General features: G+C 47.6%; 2 protein-coding genes across 5 annotated transcripts in view; both read left to right on the plus strand.

Moving 5' to 3' along the window:
• Positions 1-19,374, plus strand: part of LOC111068542 (ecdysone-induced protein 78C) — a 38,505-nt gene that overhangs the window by 16,377 nt on the left and 2,754 nt on the right. Inside the window, exon 1 of one of the 4 annotated variants that reach the window (XM_022358068.2) lies at positions 4,156-4,242. The exons of the other annotated variants lie outside the window; for them this stretch is intronic. The gene's annotated coding sequence lies outside the window, so the exon portion shown is untranslated. Of the gene's footprint in view, positions 1-4,155; positions 4,243-19,374 lie in introns of those variants that run through there. 4 annotated transcript variants of the gene reach the window in all.
• LOC111068590 lies at positions 15,224-16,111 on the plus strand. The gene is made up of 2 exons (XM_022358173.2): positions 15,224-15,233; positions 15,297-16,111. The coding sequence occupies exons 1-2, from the start codon at positions 15,224-15,226 to the stop codon at positions 16,109-16,111; spliced, it is 825 nt and encodes a 274-aa protein (XP_022213865.2).

Consider the following 19,374-nt stretch of genomic DNA (forward strand, 5'->3'; position numbering starts at 1 on the left):
TTCCATCGATTGCTGTCGATTCACATGCAATTATGGAACCCCCTCTGCTCCGCCCTGAAAGCACACACACAATTAATGTCAAAAGCCATCAACAAATTGGCAAGAAACATGTGGCGGTGTAGCGTGTGGTGCGGGGGCGATTGGCCAAGACAATGCCAGCAGCGACAGCAGCAGCGACAGCAGCAACAGCAACAGCAGAAGCAACGGGGGCAGCAGCAACAAAGCCAAAGCCAAACCGTACCGAACCGAACGTTGACTTCTAAATGTCAATCACAGTTGCCCCACCCCCCCTTCCATTGCTTCTCTCTCTCTCCCCCCTCTGCGACGTGCGCTGCATAAGAATTTCTTAGTAAATATCATAAAAATATATATACATATGTATATATGCAAAAAATGTGAAGCAAAATACAACAGCAACAACAAATCACAGACGATGCAGAAGAAAAGAAGTTTATAAAATTAGCCAGCGCACTTTGTGATGCGATGTGATGTGGTGGCTGTTGTCTAGTGCAAAAATAAATGATTATGATGCGATGCCATTACCCGTAAGCACTCAAACACACACACACACCAACACACACACACTCCATACACAGATACACAATAGTTGACAGCGCATCGGCAATTGCACCCGCCTGCGGGCTGGGTTCAATGCCCAAAGCAGCAAGAACAACGACAACGACTACGACGACGGCGACGATGGCACGCATTTTTCTTGGCGCTTCCGCGATTCTGGCCAGCGACGTCAACAACATGGCATTATCAGTGGTAGGGGTGGGTAAACGAGGGCTGGGAGTGCCTTGATTAAGCTGCTGCTGCTGCTGTTGCTACTGCTGCATGCGTCGTTGAGTGGCAGCTTCAAAATGATGGCAAACTGCCACCCGGAAGAAGGGGATTGTCATTCGATGGGAGGAGGTTGCATACCCAAAACCTTTAAACTTTAATTACGCTTGCAACGAGCATGAAACCAGCAAGTGATCAAAGTCTATGGGGAGCTGCAGCTGCTGTTGCTGCATGTTATGAGAGGCAGAAATAAGGAAGCAACTTCAAATGCCACTGCAACTGCAACGGCAACGGCAACGGCAACGCAGAAATCAGTGAAGCATTGTATATTTCGAACAGAGCTCGCTGCTCTCCACTTGGTTAACTGCTGGCCAGTGGTGGTAGTGGCAGCTCCCCTCCCCATGCCCCGCTGCCATCTTTCGTGGCAGCTTTGGTTGCCTGTCTGTCTTCAATTAACACGCCGCTTCGATGTTGCGGCTGATGTTGCTGCTGTTGCTGATGTTGCTGTTGCTGTTGCTCGTTTGTGTGGCATTTCCCTTTACGATTCGCAGAATGCGTTGACCTTTTCCTCCCCTGCCACATGCAGCAGGGAGCCAGGGGCATCGCATGGGAGAGTGCTGTGCTCTCAAGTGTGGCCACAAACGATGATAATGATCATGATAATGATCATGGCGATGATGGTGATCATGATGACGGCGGCAACTTTGACGGCTTGTTGGGAACACCTTCAGCCCCGCTCTAAGTGCTTTTCCTGCACTTCCCTAACTGCGCTTTTGATTTAACTGCTTAATCAAGCTGAAGTTGAAAGACTGAAGATTGAAGATGAGAGTTGCAAGATGCAGGCAAGATGCAAGAGCTGAAGCTGAAGCTAACAGATTACGTTGAAAGATCAAGCTCAAGCGGAGGTTGCATGTTAAATTGCTTGAGCTGCTGAGCTGCTGAGCTGCTGATCTCTGGCTGATCTCAATGCACAACTTTATCAAAACGATGCCCCCGATGATGATGATGATGCTGTGGCTGCTGCTGCTGTTGCAGCTTGATCGATGGTGGCTCCCTGTTCCCAGTACTGCTGTGTGCATGCCCCTTTCACCCTCGGAACATCTTTGAGCTGTTACTAAATTAAATCAAAACTGGCAGCGTGTTAAAACGTGCCTGACATGCCAAAAAGGGCATGGAGCAGGGATCGCAACTCTCCGTGGTCCACTGGGGTTGCTTGCAAAAGGAAATCGGCACTTGAGACGCGTGCAATTGACGGGGCCAGCGGAGAGGAATGAGGGCAGTGGTGAGTGTGGAGTGCGGTATGGGAGTTGCCATTAGTCCAGAGATGGGCGCTGCATGTTGCGTGCTGTAAATTAGCCCCCACTTTCCGCCACCCTACCCCATAACGGGTTCGCCCCGTTGCAACCAAGTTGCACCCTGATTGGGGCATAGCATTTGCGCCCATGTTTAGCACAGATTGGCAGCGCTGCAAAAACCCCCAATTAGCGAATGTGGAAAACCATGTTGGAGGTACTTACTATTTGCAGACAGGGGGGTTGGTGGAGGGTTAAACTAGCCCAAGGGTTAACTTTATTTGAGGGTAAAAATACTCAACTGAGGAAGATACTTTCCGCTCCAGCGATGAAAGGCTCTGCTAAGCGGGAGACTCCCATGGGATTTAGTTTCCTGTTCAGCCATAAAGGAATCCACTTTCCTTTCAAGCTCAACTCAATTTTCCAATATCTGGCGGATGCAATTTGGGTTTTTGTGTGGGAAAATGCAGCGAAAAAAAAGTGTGGAAACTGTTCAAGCAGGAAATTGTCAAGCGATGCGTCCTGTCTACATTTCCATTTCCATTTCCATCTCCGCTGAGAAAACAAAAAAATAAAAACCAAGACGCCAAAGCCCCAAAGACAGAGCGACGACTGACACGAAAAGATACTTCCTTATTGCAAAGCTCAAGACCGAGAGAGTGTGTGTGTGTGTTGTGTGTGTGTGAGACACGCATACAGGCACATTTAAGCCATCATCTAAATCAAGGCTTATGTAACTGCCAGCGAAGCAACATTTTCGCTATTTTGTTGGTTGATTTTTCCACTGGTTTTTCATTATTTTTGTTGTTTTTGCTTTTGTGTGTGTTGCCAAACTGCAGAAAATGCAAATGCATCTAACACCGGTTAGGCAGCTTTTTTTTTGCATCGTTGTGCATCGGGCAGATTGCTGCAGTTGCATGCAACACACACAGCGACGTCACTGTCGGCGGCAGCAACAAATCTTGTTACTCAATTTCAATTGGTGCGCTGTCGACGTCAGCAGCGGCAGCGGCATCGGCAGCAGCGGCGACGCTGCCAACTGCAACGAGCGCGCTTCCTGCTGCACTCGAAAGTTCTGCAGAGGCAAAAGCTCTCTCTCACTCTCTCTCTCTCTCTCTCTCTCTGCCCGCCACCGCTGGCGTGCGCGCTCTCTCTTTCGTACTCTCTCTCTTGCATTCTCTCTCCATCCCACTTATGCTCTTTTCACTTCTTTGTTTTGCTTCTGGTATTCTTCAGCTGCTGCTGCCTGCTGCTGCCGCTGTAAAAGCTTTGCTCGGTCGACGCCAGCCGTAGCAGCGACTGAGGCAGCGACAGCAGCAGCGACTGGGAGCAGGCAGGGCCCCAACGTTTCGTTGCCTTCGTTTCGCTGTCGTTTTCAGTTGTCTCTCGGCGACTCAGCGCGCGGCACGCGAATGCTCCACCAAACGGACGGGACAAACAACCGCAACGGCAACGCAACGGCAACAAACAAACAACATTCGCAGCAGCAGCAGCAGCAAAAGTGGGAGCAACAGCAGCAGCAGCACTTCGTTTTGTGTATCAATTTTTGTGGCAACGAAAATCCAGCCTCAAAATCGTTACCAAAAAAACTACAAAAATATAAAAACAAAAACAAACAAAAGTGCTTTAAATTCAATATACTCCCAACAATTGACGCGTGCCCCCTCCGCACCACACCACACCACACCCCAACACCTACACCTACACACACGCACACTCTCACTGCGGTCCGTGGTCCTCCCTCCCCTCCCCGCCCACTGCGTTGCATAAATTGATTTCGGGGCATTGTGTGATTTGAATTTCAAAAAACCTCCAAAGAAGAACATCTCTTCCCCAAAAAAGAAGCTTCCCCAAAAAAAGGTTGAAAGGAATAAAAGCAAAAAAGTATATTTAAAAAAAGCAGAGCAGTGAAATTAAAGCAACAGCGAGAAAGAGCAAGAGAAAGAGAGGTGTAAAAATCGTTTCTCAAGTGAAGTTTTCGAATTGGAATACGAATAAGATTAATAAGAAGCCAACGGCCCAGAAGGTACCCCTGAAGCGAGAGGGTGACGAACGCACAACGAGTGAGAGAGAAGGAGCGAGAGGCCCGGAGAGAGAGAGAGGGAGAGAGAGAAAGAGAGCCTATTTTTGGATAACCCCTCCACAAGGAGCAGCTCCCGATTGAATGGTAAATTTTTGCACTGAATTTCTTTTGTTCATTTCCGGGAAGCAGGAGTCAGATGGAGAGGAGACTCCACACGTCGTATGCTTAATATCCATTGCAATCGAATTAACAATCGCTGAGTAATCGAATGAATGCCCGCACTCGCACTCGGACTCGGACTCGTATTCGTACTCCCCATCAGGTTCATTCACTTGCGCCCCGGAATCACACTTCCTGTCTTTGTGGTGGGGCCACAATTTTACTTCCTATTTGTGTGCAAATTTCCATTTTCCTTTGCTTATTAACTTTACAACTGGCCCCAAAAAACTGGTTTCGTTTGCGAAACTGGTTGCTGCTTTCATTTCTGTGCATGTGTGTGTGTGCACTAGTATGGGTGTGTATCTGTGTGTGTGTTTCTGTTTTGATTTGACTCCTTGGCGGCGGCAGGCAGGCACCTTCAGGGCAATTGATTTGGCTCTGTCTTTGGCTTTAGCTGTAGCTGTGGCTGTGGCTCTGGTGCTGGCCGGGCCTGCATTTGCATTGGCATTCCTGCCTTTGGCTCTGGCTCTTTGCATTCTCTTTTTCTAATCAGAACCGGAAACATAAAAATGCTGGCAGCTCCAGCTACAAGCTCCAGGCACCAAGCACCAAGAGCCAGCTGCCCAGTCCATGCCCCTGAACAGGTGCACAGCCAGAGACATAGAGGAGAAGTTCCTATTAATGCTCCTATTAGCAGCTGCTTCTGTGACTTGAGTTTCAGCTGGTGCTCGTGCTCGTGCTCATGCTCATGCTCGTGCGGCAGCTTTCAACCGAAACCCTGGACGAGAATCACTGCCCCAAAGCAGAGTTCAAGTCGAGTTCGGTATAGGCGTTCAATCCGAACCGACTATGAATACATTTGTATCTATTATGTGTGTGTGTGCGAGTCGTACATATGGGTCGGCCGGGGCCTCGCATAAAATAGTTGACAAATTCGCAACTATATAAACAATACACAAAGCTACATAGATACACAGATACACAGACACACGTACATAGATAGATAGATAAATAGATAGATGGATAGATAGACAGATACTCTCGCACCCATACCCACCCGTGCACTTGTTTGCCGAGTTCATTAACATTAAATGTTGTCCTTGTGCGTTTTCAGCTTTTTGCTCTAAGCGAATCAAACGTTGTTGATGAGGTAGCAGCATCGACTAGGATGATGCCCTGTAATAGTTTAGGCGCTTAGCAATATTTCAGCTATAAAAAAAAATGGCGAAAATCTAATTGGAAATAACCCCTTTCCATCTGCCGATTACTCTCTATTTTTTTTATGTCAGGAGGGTAACCAACACCAATAAATAAATTATGTGTAAAAGGAAGAAAAAAAAACGACAGCTACGGAGAGCAAAAGTAAACTAGGTTAAGTAGGAACAACAGGAAAAAAGAGAGAGGATACAGGGATAACAGCTAGTGGCAGGAGCACACACACACCTCCACCCATCAGGTGGATGGATATAGATACACACACACACTTAAGCGTGAATGAGTGAGTGAGTACGAACATATACAACCAAATAGTCCACACACTTTAGCAATGACAACGATGATAATGATAAACTTTATAATCATCATCATGATCATCATCATCATCATCAGAAGTCAGTCGAGAAGCCAAGCGAAGCGAAGCGAACGAACGGTATTTGTAGTAAAAAAGCGGCCAATAAACCGAACGCGTGCGGTTCAAGGTTTGGCCAAAGCCAAAAACGAAACTAAAACGAGCAACAAACACAACCAAGTAGAAGAGTGGAGAGCCATGTAGCTAGGCTAGCGAATGACGAGCATACAGACGACAGACAACGGACGACGGACGACGATTGGGGCAGCAGCCAAATGAATAACAATTAAATCTCAAAAGCATGAAATCATCTGCCGAGACCCCGGCGGTATCCAAAACTAGCACAAGCCGAAGCTCCCATACACCATACAGCTGAAGCTTAAGCTCTGGCAAATATGTATATGTATCCGTGAGATACATCGCGGATGAGGCCGAAGCTCATTGACCAAAATGTGGCATGGAGCAGCTCTGCTACGCTGCCTGCCTGGCTGCTGGCTGCCTGGCTTCTGTTACCGTTAAGCCAAGTCAAGCGCCCATTAACAGTTAAGACGTCGGGCCGCAGCAGTGGGGCCAATTACCCAAGAGCTCAGGGTAATTGACTCTGCCAGAGAAGTCTGGGGTCGCGCACAGACAGAGGGGAGCGCGATGCGGCAGCTATAGCCGCAAGTGCCGCCAGAAATCGGTTAAAATCAGTTTACTCGGTCTCTGACTTAGAGATGTTAGCTCCAGTTCCTAATTCCTGTACCCATTACGATGCTCGTTCTGGTTTCTCATCACAGTTTAGCTCCAAGAATGGAGCATTCACCGCACAGTTTTATTTGTTCAAAGCATTCACTGAGTTTACACATGTACACATATAATATATAGTTACTATAAGTACCAATTATGAATACCAAAAGCTGCTGCCCCAGCAGATATCCTTCCTTCTCTGGCTCTTCCGATTCGGTCTGCTCATTATGGGATTCCCTGCTCCCTGGGACTGGCTTTGCGACTCGCATGTGTGAGCATTCCCATTAGCCTTTCCCATTCCTGGACCCAGCAACAGTTCCGACAGTTCCATGTTCTTGTTGTTGCTGCTTTTTGTCTAGTTTATTACAAAATTGACCCACATATTTGCTTCGTATTTTGCGCCACGAATGAGTGGCCATTGTATGGCCACAGATACATTTGTATCTCACTCTAGGAGAGTGGTGTGTTCTCTGCTGTGTGTGTGTGTGTGTGTGTGTTTCTTGTTATTTATTCATTATTATTATTATTTTTTTTTTTGTATTTTGTGTCGTTTCTTTTGGGTCTTTTTTGTCCCTGTGTGTGTGTGTTGTCATTAGCAAATAAGTTTGAGAACTGATGGGCGGGGTCGCTATTGTCCGTTGACATTAATGAACTTATATGGATGAACGATTCGCATTTGATGTGTCAACAATTTGGCAAATATCTTATATACCTTATACATAGTATATCCCATTCACATAGATGATTCCTCAGAGAGTTTTGAGGGTACATATTTCAGCTATGGAAGCGAAGGCGAAACAGAGAATCGAGAATCGAGAATGGAGAACTTTCAAAACCATTTGTTATGTACATATGTATGGGGGGGATTGTGGGGTGTGTGTGTGTGTGTGTGTTTGGTTAGCCCTCATCGTAATTGACAGTTTTGTGCCAAGAATATACCGCAAACTGTTTTAGTTTTGATTTGGAATGGCAGCCGCCACAGAATGATACGCCTGGCTGCATTGGCAGGCCAAGATACACAGATACACAGCTACACAGCAACAAAGATACAAGTGCTTGGACAGAAACTGATACACACGCGCAGAGACAAAGTGGAAATGCAGCCCAGCACCAAAGAAGTGACCTCCAAATGAAGAGAGAACACACCAAGTGCCAGGCCAGACATTGAGGGAGCTGGCAACCTGGCCAGTGGCCACCCTCACCACACCACACAGTTGCAGTCACTGCCACCAAATGAGGGGAAGGTGCAGGCGAGCATAACCACCGCAGCATGCTGCTGATGATGATGATGATGATGAAGAAGCCAGGCAGCACGCAAAATATCTGTTTAATAAGTGCACAAAATGTTGAATGAGTGACGGCTGGATGTGGCCTGCCACAAATGGAGACGGCTCGGGCTCGGGCTTGGGCTCTGGCTCGGGCTTCGGCTTCCATTCAAAGCGCTAAACAGAACAGAACCAACGACTGAATGGACAGGGGCGTCGACAGTAACTGTTTCGGTGGGAGTGGGAGTGTGAGTTGGAGTGGGTGTGGGTGTGGCAGGGGTTGCAGCAGCATGGGGGCAGAGAAGCGTAGCGTATCTCTTGCCTCTTGCCAGTTACTTGGGGAGTCGCCGCTTTAATGACGTCTCTTTTTATTACAAAATGTATTAAAATGTTGCACAGGTGGTTTTTGTTTGGGAAGGCAGCAGACGGCAGCCGACAGTGTGAGCGGAAGAGTGCGGATTCTCTCTGGGGTGGAGTTACCAAGACCGGGGCTCCTCTGTGTGTGTTGATGAGCCTATTAAACGCTGTTGATGTCTTTCAGCTGAGACAGAGGCAGTGGCAGAGCAAGAAACGGCAACAGAAACAGAGGCTAAGACAGCCCGTTGTGTCCGCTTGCACTGCTGATGAGACATGCGATAGAGAAAGAGATGAAGATAGAGGTTTTTGTGGCCGCTGTCTGGCTAATGACTGACGCTCGACCGTCGACTGTCGACTGCCACTCTGGGGCCTGTGCCGTGCCCCAAAAGCAGACACGTTTAAAGTGGGTTAAAAGCGTTAAGCGCAGGCGGATCGGGGTCGGCTGGGAAATGTCTTCTTCGTGCGGCAGTATCCAAAAAGCTGCAGCTTTCATAGCATTTCGTTAGAAAAGATTTCGAATGGAAGCGGATGCAAATATCTATTTAGATGGATTTAAGTGGGACAAGATTCTGATATTGATTGAGATGTTTATGAAAATACATTAGCATACTGGGACTGCTAAATCGAATCTTCTCTTGGTTCATTATAATGCAAATCTGTTCTTTGTGGCCTTTCTGTGACCATTTAGAGCACTCCACTCCACTCCACAGCGTGGAGTTAACCTCTTCGTGTTAAAGGGTGGGGGCTTCTAAGATCAGACCCCACACTTTAGCTTTAGCCTTAGCTTCAGCTTCAGCTAATGTGTGTGCACCATTTCATATTTATGCGTAACCTGGCGCTGTCTCTGTCTCAATGGCAGATGGCTCAAGTGGGGTTAAGAGAGGAAAAGCGACTGACTCCATCTTCTGCAATTTTCACTTGCACTCCACCCCGCCCCTTCCCCCCTCTGGAGTTAATTTTATTTGCAAAATAAAGCGAAACAAACTTTAAATGGAGTCAAATGCCAATGCACACACACGGAAAGTGCACGCACACAAAGAGCACACACCAAGCCAAGTGCTGGCCAGAGCAGAGCCCCCCCCCCAGACGTCTGCCGAACAAAGATTGCACACACACAGACACACACACACAGACACACACACACAAAAGCAACAAAAAAGTTCAAACGCCAGACAAGGATGCACCAAAGTGCAAAGGCAGCAGCAACCAGTCGTCGGAGGGCGGGTAAAGGGGGAGGAGAACGAACAGGCGAACGTCCAACGACCGAAGCATCGTCCAGGGCAGGGGAAGAGCGACAGAGAGAGGGGCAGACTGCGAAGGCACTCTAGGCAGACGATGCACAGTGGGACCTAGGGATACTTTTTCGCCAAAAATAATATCTACGCGACTAAATGTTTTATCTGAGTTCAATCTCAGAAGAACTCCACAGAAGCTGACTCCATTTGCCAGCACTTTTCTGATTCATTGCAGGTTTTTGGGGCAGAGGACCCACTGTGGATTCCACAGTGCCTGAAAAACGGAAAGCAAAAAGGATTGAACAACCTGGGTGCTATGGCTGGCAGAGGGGTCGGGAAGGGGAGAAGGAGAGAAGGAGAGTGGAGCAGTGAAAAGCATAGGGGAGTAGTGTGCTACGCAGAGAAGGAGCAGAGGGAGCCCAGTGGAGCAAAGGAAAACATAGAGGAGCAAAGAGGAACAACGGGAAGGGAGGAAGGGAGTAAGGCAATGCCCAAACAGCAGGAGGCGACGCACGTGAAGACGACGACGACGACGACGACGACGACGCAGTCAAGCACACACGCACTACGCCAACAAACACAATCAACGCACACACACACACTCATTGCTGCTGCTGCTGCTGCTGCTGCTGCTGCTGCTGCTGCTGCTGCTGGTGGAAACAAGAACAAGTGCATTGACACTTTACGGACGGCCAGAGAGCACAGGGTACAGGGAGAGACAGACAGAAAGAAAGAACAGGGCAAAGGGAGCTGGACTGACGTAGAACAGGGGGAGAGACGGACAGAGCAGAGACGCCAGCGGACAGACAGACGGACGGATGGCAAGGCAAGGCGACTGCAAAGGGTGAAGCACCGCCAGAGCTGCATTTTGATAGCAATCCGCAAGCAGAGAGCCCATAAAGGGATCGACCTCCAGAGCGAACTCCACTCCACATCGCCACCAGCACCACACAGCTGATCCACAACGAAGATCGTGTGGAGGAAGGAGCGGGGAGCGGGCAGAACGGAGAACAGAAGCCCCAAAAAACCAAAAAAACAAAAAGAGTCAGCAAACACACACCGAAAAAAAAAGACTGTACGAGTCTCGTATAAGAAAGAAAGAGAAACAGCAGCAAAATTCGCGTTCGTTGCACCGAATTCAAAATTCGAATTGCTAAATGAGCGCTGGGTGTGGGAAAGAGCCAGAGTCGACGATAAGGGGCGGGGGAGGGATCAGGAGAGCGGGGCTAACTGATTATGATATTGCAAAATGAGAAGGAACAAAAAAAAAAACGCACAACTTCAACCCCAGACTCTCGCATAATGATGACGCTGGGAATCATCGTAATGATGTTTGTTGCTGTTGCTGCTGCTGCTGCGATGTTGATGATAATGACGATGACGTTGCCAAACAACGCAGCACCAAAGCAAAATCAAGAATGAAATGCCACAACAACAACAGCAACAACAAACACAGAAGAGATCTTTAAAGACAACAACAAACAAGAAGGGAGGGAAACGCCCGAAGCTTTTGATACCCTTTCAGAACAATTGTTTCTATGGCAGCTATAATAAATGTACAGGGCAAGGAAACAGCGAAATATCTCTAAAACTAATTGCCCTAGAACAATATTGATCAAGAATATATGTATTTAGTACAGATTATTACTTCTGCACGCTACAAATCTATGCTTGAAATTATAATACCCTCCTTAAGAGTACAACAGCAAAGAACGAGCATCATTCTCAACGATTCAACGACAACGACGTTTATAGTTCAACGCACTGTCAGGGCAGGGTGATGCTGCTGGCTCCACTGCTGCTGTTGCTGTTGCGATCAGTAGCCATTGGCCAGTGCCCTGGGGCCTGTGTCTGAAAACTCCTGCAACGGCAGAAACAGAAACAGCAGCAGCAGCAGCTCCACCAGCAGCGTCCAGAGAGGAAGAGGAGCCAAGAAATCACTCACGCGCCTGCACAACTCTCTGTCCGTCCGTCCACCCGGTCAATGATCGTGCGGATGTGTGTGTGTCTGTGTGTGTGTGTGAGACCTCCTCATAATGAAGACAACGACTCTTGTTGACTTTCATTGACAATATGGTGACGGATCTGATGTTGATCTTATTATGTTGAGCCAGAGAGCAGAGCAGAGCAAAGCAGACAGGAAACGGTGGTCACTATCGATGGTCCACTAAGTGATCTGATTATGTTGAGATTCGATGGAGGGGAGGATAACATGGGATGATCAAATTGACTGTGCTGCTGGTTCGCAATCATCTGCCGGGATTAATATTCGCTCGACTTGGTCGCTTTGCTCGAACGTGCATCAGTGAGGCAATTCCGTAGATCTAGTCAAGCGATCATCATGAAAAACCACTGATCAGAGATCATTCCTATTTATGATCTGCGCACAGAGTTATTTCCAGTCGATCGATCACACGAAACCAAACATTCTTTCAACTCAATTAGAGTAGATCCTCTCCCGCCCCCACTACTATTGTGATGCGTATCGCTAGTGTTGTGACCGCTGTAGACACTCGGGCAGCTTCTGCTGTTTCGTGGCGTAGCACCCACAGCAGGCCGTGCCGTGCCACTTGGCTCTGGGCGATCATTGATCTTACCTACTTGGCGCTGTTAATTTGTATTATTAATTCAATCAATCACAGGCCCTGCCTTCCCTAACGATCGATGACCCAACGATTCGACGTTCGATTGGACGACTGACTGCGAGCATTGATCTCATCTACCGCTTGTATCTGTATCTTGTCTCTGTCTTGTCTTGTCTTGTCTCTTCTCTGCCCCTTCGACAGACTACTGTATCTACGAGCAGTTCACTGTGGTTTGGCATCCCACAAATGTGGCGGCGTTCTAGTTTTCCTCTGACGATTCGTATTTTTGTCTTCGCCTTCGCCATCGGCCTGCCCTGCCCGACGTTTGCCTCTTGGCTAATTTAATTGTTTGTTTTTTCATTAAGGCTCCCACAGCCAGATAGATAGATAGATAGACAGACAGATAGATGTATGTATGTATGGAGAGTGGGATGATGGGATGAGGGGTCTTTCTGAAGGCTTTTTTAGTTCATTGAAACATTTATAGCACAAACGCGCGCTCGCCGCTGGGCTGGCATTTAATTCGCTAATTGCTAATGCGCTCGCTCGCTCGCTCGCTCACTCGTTCGCCGCTTATCAAATTGGAGCATCGAAAACCTATTTTGCTTCTTTTATTTCGTTTTTTTTTTTGGGCGTCTGCTTTTGCTACTGCTGCCCTGCCGTTGTTTGGCTGTTTAATTTAGCCGCACATTTTAGTACAAATATTTGATAAGATCCCCACTCGAGTGTGGTGGTTTGGCATTACTCATACGCACCGCTGGCCCGGGACCCGTTTTCGCTTCCGGCTGTTGAACGGATTTCATGCTCGTACTCTGAGCTCTTCGCAGCTTTTAATATTTAATTATATTTTTATCTCTCTCTGCTTCTTTTTTTGCTGGTGGTGGTAAATTAATGACGTTTCTTGCATGCTTAATTCGCATTTCGATTTCGATTTTGTTTCAGAAATAAATAAGTGAATGCGGTTTTTGGAACAGGTTCAAGATACGCTTAATGATCTGGTAATTTCACTGAAATCCATATAAGTACTGATGTTTTCTGGTGGTTTGTTTTTTGATGGCGATAATCTGCGTTAATCTGCAGCTTAATTGAAACGTTTATTGCCTGTTTTCCATAGACAGATTTGACAGATGAATCTGCTGCCTTTGTCTGCAGCAATTTGTCTGAATTTCGTGTCATTAAACGAGCTTTGCTTTTGACCCGAAACCTCAAGCTGTCTTTGATCTAACCACTCAATCAGTGGAACCACCCACTGTCTGTCTGTAGCTTGCCACACAAAATCCTACAAAAAATTTCCACGCCACCATAACTGGATTTTCCATTTTATTTTTGTTTTCTATCTAATTAGGTAGTCAAAATACAAGGGGAGAAGAGAACGCTTCTCGACTTCTCCCTGTAATATAAACTGTGTCACTAAACAGAAATCTCTGACAGCACAGAGCGAGAGAGTCGTGGTGGACGGTGGAAGGAGGCAGGAGGCAGTAACGGAGGCAACAGCAAACTCAACTTTGCCCAGAGAATTGTGTCAAATAGATAAAAAAGAAAAACGATGCCAACAGCGACTGCGACTGCGACTACGACGACAACGATGATGTTGGTGATGATGGTGATGGGGCAGCAGCCAGCCACTCCTTTCAGCAGTTGAGGCAGCATTAGCAGCAGCAGCAGAGGCAGTTATAATTATAACCTCAATTCCCGCTTTGCTTTGGAGCTGTGCTGCTGCCGCTGCTGCTGCTGCGTGTTTAATAAGAGAAAACTGGCCCCGAAAATTGTAGAGCATTTGAATAATTTTACAAGAATGCAATCAAAAAACGAGAAGAAAAGAGGCCTCCAAAAGATGTGAAAGACTACGAAAGAGATTGTCAAAAAAAAAAAGTAGGCGGTGGCTTTTGTTGATTTAAATGGCACCCAAAAAGTCAGTCATGGCAGCAAACAGATGGACAGGCGGACACACAGAGACAGACGGGCAGACAGACGGACAGTCAGAGCGGACACACAAGCGGACAAATGGACAGATGAACAGATGAACAGAAAGAGACAGTCGGACTGCCGGACAGCCGGACAGAGAGAGACAACTATTCAAATTGAGGTCATTCATCTCGCTTCGTTGAGCCCGCTTAAGTGAATTATGTATACGTAGATACATTTGAGTCTGTGGAGAAGGAGGCGAAGACTCCACATGGAAGAGGGGCACACTCAGCAGAGACGGATGGGGGGCAGGGCATAGCAGTGGGCAGAGGGCGGTACAGAAGCTTAGATGAGCATGTGAATGAGGGGCCACAGTACACAGAAGATAGAGAGAAAATAAAACTATTTCTAACGCTTTTTCCCCCGCTTTTGGGTGGGGTGGGGGCTCTGCCCATTTACACTTTCAGGGAAAGCCGCACAGAGACTATGCTAATTGCCCGCAATTTGCCATAGAACTTCCATCTATCCATCTATCCATCTATCAATCTATCTCCATCGACTCATTCCCCCTCCAGCAAACCAAAAATTCTGATTGATTGACTTGAGATCGACGCCCTCTTGTTGGGATTTGCATAAATATTTCTTCTCCTCTCTGTCTACATACACATATCTCTTTCTCACAATTCTCAGCCCAATTTGAGTTGGGAATTTGGATATTAATGCCTCGTCTCTCCATACATATATCTGCTTATCCTCTCTTCTCTTTGCTTTACTTTGCTTTGCTTTGCTTTGCTTTGGTGTGCTGTGCTGTGCTTTGGTTCGTTTTGGATCCATTTGATTTTCTTATGGGAGTAGGTCAGTACGAAATTTGCATACTATGCGATGAGTGTGGTGGTGTGTGCCTTTGATTTCTCACATTTCTCACTCGATTTTTTATTCATATTCTGACTGTTTGCCCTGCCCCAAAAATGTACGCAAACACGTGCTCCGCTCGCCTCTTTGATCCGGTCTTGGGGTCATTTGTTGGCTGATCAGAATGTGGGTATGTGGCCCCCATTGTGCTGTTTATTTTATGCAGTGGGTCGCTCTCTTTAACGTCTTGTATCTATCGCTTGATAATATTATAAGACAAACATCAACTGAAGTGGAAAGATTATCGCAAGTGAATGTCTGATACGCAGTGGCACTAACCATTAGAAGTCGGGTCAATTGCACTGTCCACAAGTGGCAACAAAGTAGCAATTACATAACACCTAAACATATAAAATGTCGTTGGTTCCACCGACTGCCAATCAGTGCGGATTCTAACGCTTTAAAGACACCATGACGTTGGGTAAGCATCAGCCGGTTGGGCATCTGCCTCAGTCATATTCTTTACTGGGAATATCCTTTGCAGTTGGAGTAAACTTGTGGCTCCTGCTTCTGTCGATTTCCATGGTACAGGGCCAGGACCAGAACCAGAACCCGAACCAGAAGCAGGAGTATTCTTCCTGCAATTCGGATTCGTTTTGCATTTGCAAGAATCATCAGGTGGGCGATCTGTTGCCCAACTGCGATGACTGTTCAGGGTACTTCCAATGCGGCCTGGACGTCATACAGAAACTGAAATGCCAACAAGGCGAGATCTTCGACAACAGGCTCAAGGCTTGTGTGCCTGGACAGTGTCCTCGCAGCGATTGCAACAAATCAGAAGCACACTCAAAGTGTCCCAACAAGGACGGCGTCAATTTGGATACTTTTTGTATTTGCAAGAACCATCAAGTCGGCGATCTGCTGCCCGACTGCGATGACTGCTCGGGCTACTTCCAATGCGGCCAGGATGTCATACAGCGGGTGAAATGCAGCCAGGGGGAGATCTTCGACAGCAGTCTCAATGCCTGTGTGCCTGGACAGTGTCCGCGCAGCGATTGTAAAAACACACCGAGTCCAGGAGACCCAGGGGACCCAGTGGACCCAGGGGACCCAGTGGACCCAGGGGACCCAGGGGACCCAGTGGACCCAGGGACACCCTCCCACTGTACCAATAATGAGGTGCAGTGCAGCTTCCATGGTCAGATCATTCCACATGCCCAGCACTGTCGCTTCTTCTGGACCTGCGTGCAGAACTGTCCCATGCTGGGATTCTGCGAGCTGGGAATGTGGTTCAACCGCGAAAAATTCGTTTGCGATTACCCGGTTAATGTCAGGAACTGTCCGGCCAATCAGGATTAGGTTTACTTCACTGTAAATCCCATTTGGGAGTCCAATCAAATCAAATAAATATGTGTCATGGCAAATCGAAGTTGAACATTTCAACTCATTTCAACGGTCATTAGACTGCAATTGTCCTCATGCACTGGCAACAATCAACAGCCAACAAGCAGCAGCAGAAACAGCAGCAGAGGCAACAGCAGAGGCAACAGCAAACAGCATTGCGATAATTTACGCAAATTGCATGACACAATTTTGTTGGTTGTTAGTTTTAGTTGTTGCTGGTTTCGCCGAAGAGGGTGGGCGGTTGCTGCGTGTGACTTGTTGTTGTTGCTGTTGCTGTTGCTGCTGCTGCCGCCGGCATAAAGCAACAAATTTAGCACGCAACTAACAATTTTAGCTGTTCCAGATACTCCGACTCACACACACACACAGGCACACAGCCACAGGCACACCCAGGTGCATATGGAACAAATAGAAAAGCAAACAAAAGAAGCGGCCAGAGCCATTCGACACAACGAAATTAAAATACACTTTTTGATTACAACTAATGGAAATTCTGATAAAGGAAGTGTTGTTGGTACTACGAAGATCTTTTCGGAAAGTTCGCAGAGAACAACTCGCACTTGTTGCTTCTGTTTCTGACTTCAAGTATCGGAAAATCGATGCATTTTTTGGGTATTTCAAAATATAATTCTTTGTGGAGTTTTATAGCTGATCAAAACGGAGCTTACTCCCCCACCCATAAGGGTATCTACGAAAGTCTCTTAAGCTCTGAAATTCTTTTTCTTTGTTTTTTGTTGTTTTTTTTTTTGTCGAACGGTGAGCGGCAAACAAACAACAAACTTTCACCCAGCAGTAAGCCGCAGCATTTTGGACCTTTCGTAACTGGGTAAACACACACACACACTCTGCAGCTCTCAGAGACACACACACACACATGCACCCATGCAGTCATGCAAATGTAGAGTGCATAAAGTGCAGGCAGCGACGACAGGTGAACGAACGACCTCAAACGAGGTCAGGCAGCAGCAGCAGCAGCAACACCAACAGCAATACGGGGTCGGGGACAGGGCAGGGCAGGGCCATTCATGCGCACGCTAAAGCCCAAAAAATATCAACTATACATTATATATCCATCCACATAAACGTACATACATACATACATAAATGCATATGTATGTATGGGTGTGTTGCTGTGTGTTGCATGCTAATGGCCGCTGCTCCAGTCCGAGACGAAGATGTGGGTATGGGGGGGAAAGTAAGCTAAATGCGGGCAAAATTTGGCCACTTTACGGCTGCTGCTGATGCTGCTGCTGATGCTGCTGCCACAGATTTTGGTGACCCAAATCCTTTTCCCCCTGGCCAGAAGTGGGAGCTCGACTTGGCTTGAACCGCACTTGTATGCGGATGCCCTGGCTATGGCCTAAACGAGTTTGTTCCATCCCCCCGCCTCAACCCCTCCACACCACCTCATTTTCTCTTTGTTGGCCCACTCTTGGCCCTCTGCCGCCCTCTTCTACTCCCCTGTACAGCACTCTGCTCGTCATTTGGCTGCACTAAATCACTTAAGATGCTTTTAGCTGGCAGCAACGATGGGAAAAAAGTTTGAGCTTAGGCCAGCAATGCTCCCCTTATTTATGTTGGCTCCCCTGAATGGGCCTGGTCCGGACATGGAACGTGTGTAATGGATGATGTTGACCTGAACCAAGGAACCCATCGTGCCAAGGCGTACGATGGGTGTGGGCGATGGGTCTGTGGGTGGTGACAGGTGACAGGCGATTGTGGAGCTGCTGCTGCCACTGCTGGCCAGGCTCCGCTCCACAAGGATCGAATAAGTAATGATGGGGGAGATTATGGGTGGAAAAAGAGTAATGTGGGTTAATTCTCTAACAAGTAAGAGGCTTTGGCTTCCCTCCCTCGAATGTACTTCCAATCTGGAGATACTTCTCCATTATGGATTCACACGCAAAGCCATTGATCCATTGAGCTGCTCCACTTCTGCTCAGCTCGAACCGCTCCTCAAGCCTCACACTTTTCGAGGGCAGACTCCAGAGATTCGTCTTTGAAATCTGCAAAATCAATGGGCACAAGTATGGTGCGATGGGCAATGAGCCGCTAATTGAAAGCACCTCAAAAGAAACAGAGCAAGAACGCCGAGTGCCCGCCACAAGCAATTAGCGAAGACTGCGATTTGAAGGTGGCAGCCACATCCACATCCACGTCTGCCCCATAATGCACATCCAATGCTGGACAGCCACTACGAGGGGATTGACGGGGCAGTGGAGTGGAGGTGTGTGTGTGCCATAGTTATATTATGCCATAATTAATTTACGAGCTGTGACAATTAACGCCAACTCTTTATGGCTTTTGTGGGGCGGGGGTGAGTGGGCGTTGAAAAGCGTGACTCTCGGGCACAATAACATCGCCAAAGTGTAACTGTGACAAGGTTGGTGCGTGGCCAGGGGAAAACTCTGGCCCAGACACGCCCCTGCTGTCCGCTAATGACCTCTGTGATCCTTCATTCGTGTGTGGAAGTATGTGGGTCAGTGTGCTGTTGCTGGCCAGCATCGGGTAATGGCCATCTTTCACTTTGCATGATGCTGTGCCCCAAGGCAGCTGAACACTTGCGTGTTCAAGACTTTTCCGGCAACAGCCACGGCAACGGCAACGCTGCGTATGCGCAATGCATGCGAAGTTTCTTTCACTTTAGCTGCTTTATTTTACGATATTATTTTGTCTTGATTGCTGACGCATTGCTGGCCACACCACAACACTGTGAAGCAGAGATAGCGGCGGGGGCAGAGGCAGCGGCAGGGGCAGGCTTTCGTCATTTGGAAACCATCGCCGCGGATGCCGCCGGCTACCGAACGAACCACAATAACAAGACAAAGCTGAAGAAATACACACAGAAATACACATATAAGGCGAAAGAAGCAGCAACAGCAGCAACAACAAAATCACTTGCCTCCGTTTTCATATTGAGCGCAGTGGGTCAATGTCCCACTGATAAAGTGAGCGTGGTGGTGCCCGCCGACTGCCGTCCAGCCACAGCCACAGACAGTAACAGCCGCAGCCACAGCCACAGCGCCAGCTGAAAGCCAGCAACTGGAGCAGCTGCGTCTGCTTTTGCCTCTTGTCTGTCTGCCAGCCAAATGCGATTTTAATTAATAAAATATGCTCAAACGCGAGTGCGAGTATTTGGTTGCACAAAGGAAATGTCATGTTGTGCAATTTACAAAGAAGAAAATTCGAATAGCCAAAAAACCTGAGGCTAATGAGCA

This window comes from Drosophila obscura, unplaced genomic scaffold (genome assembly GCF_018151105.1).
Source record: "Drosophila obscura isolate BZ-5 IFL unplaced genomic scaffold, ASM1815110v1 contig_1, whole genome shotgun sequence".
Lineage (NCBI taxonomy): Eukaryota > Metazoa > Arthropoda > Insecta > Diptera > Drosophilidae > Drosophila > Drosophila obscura.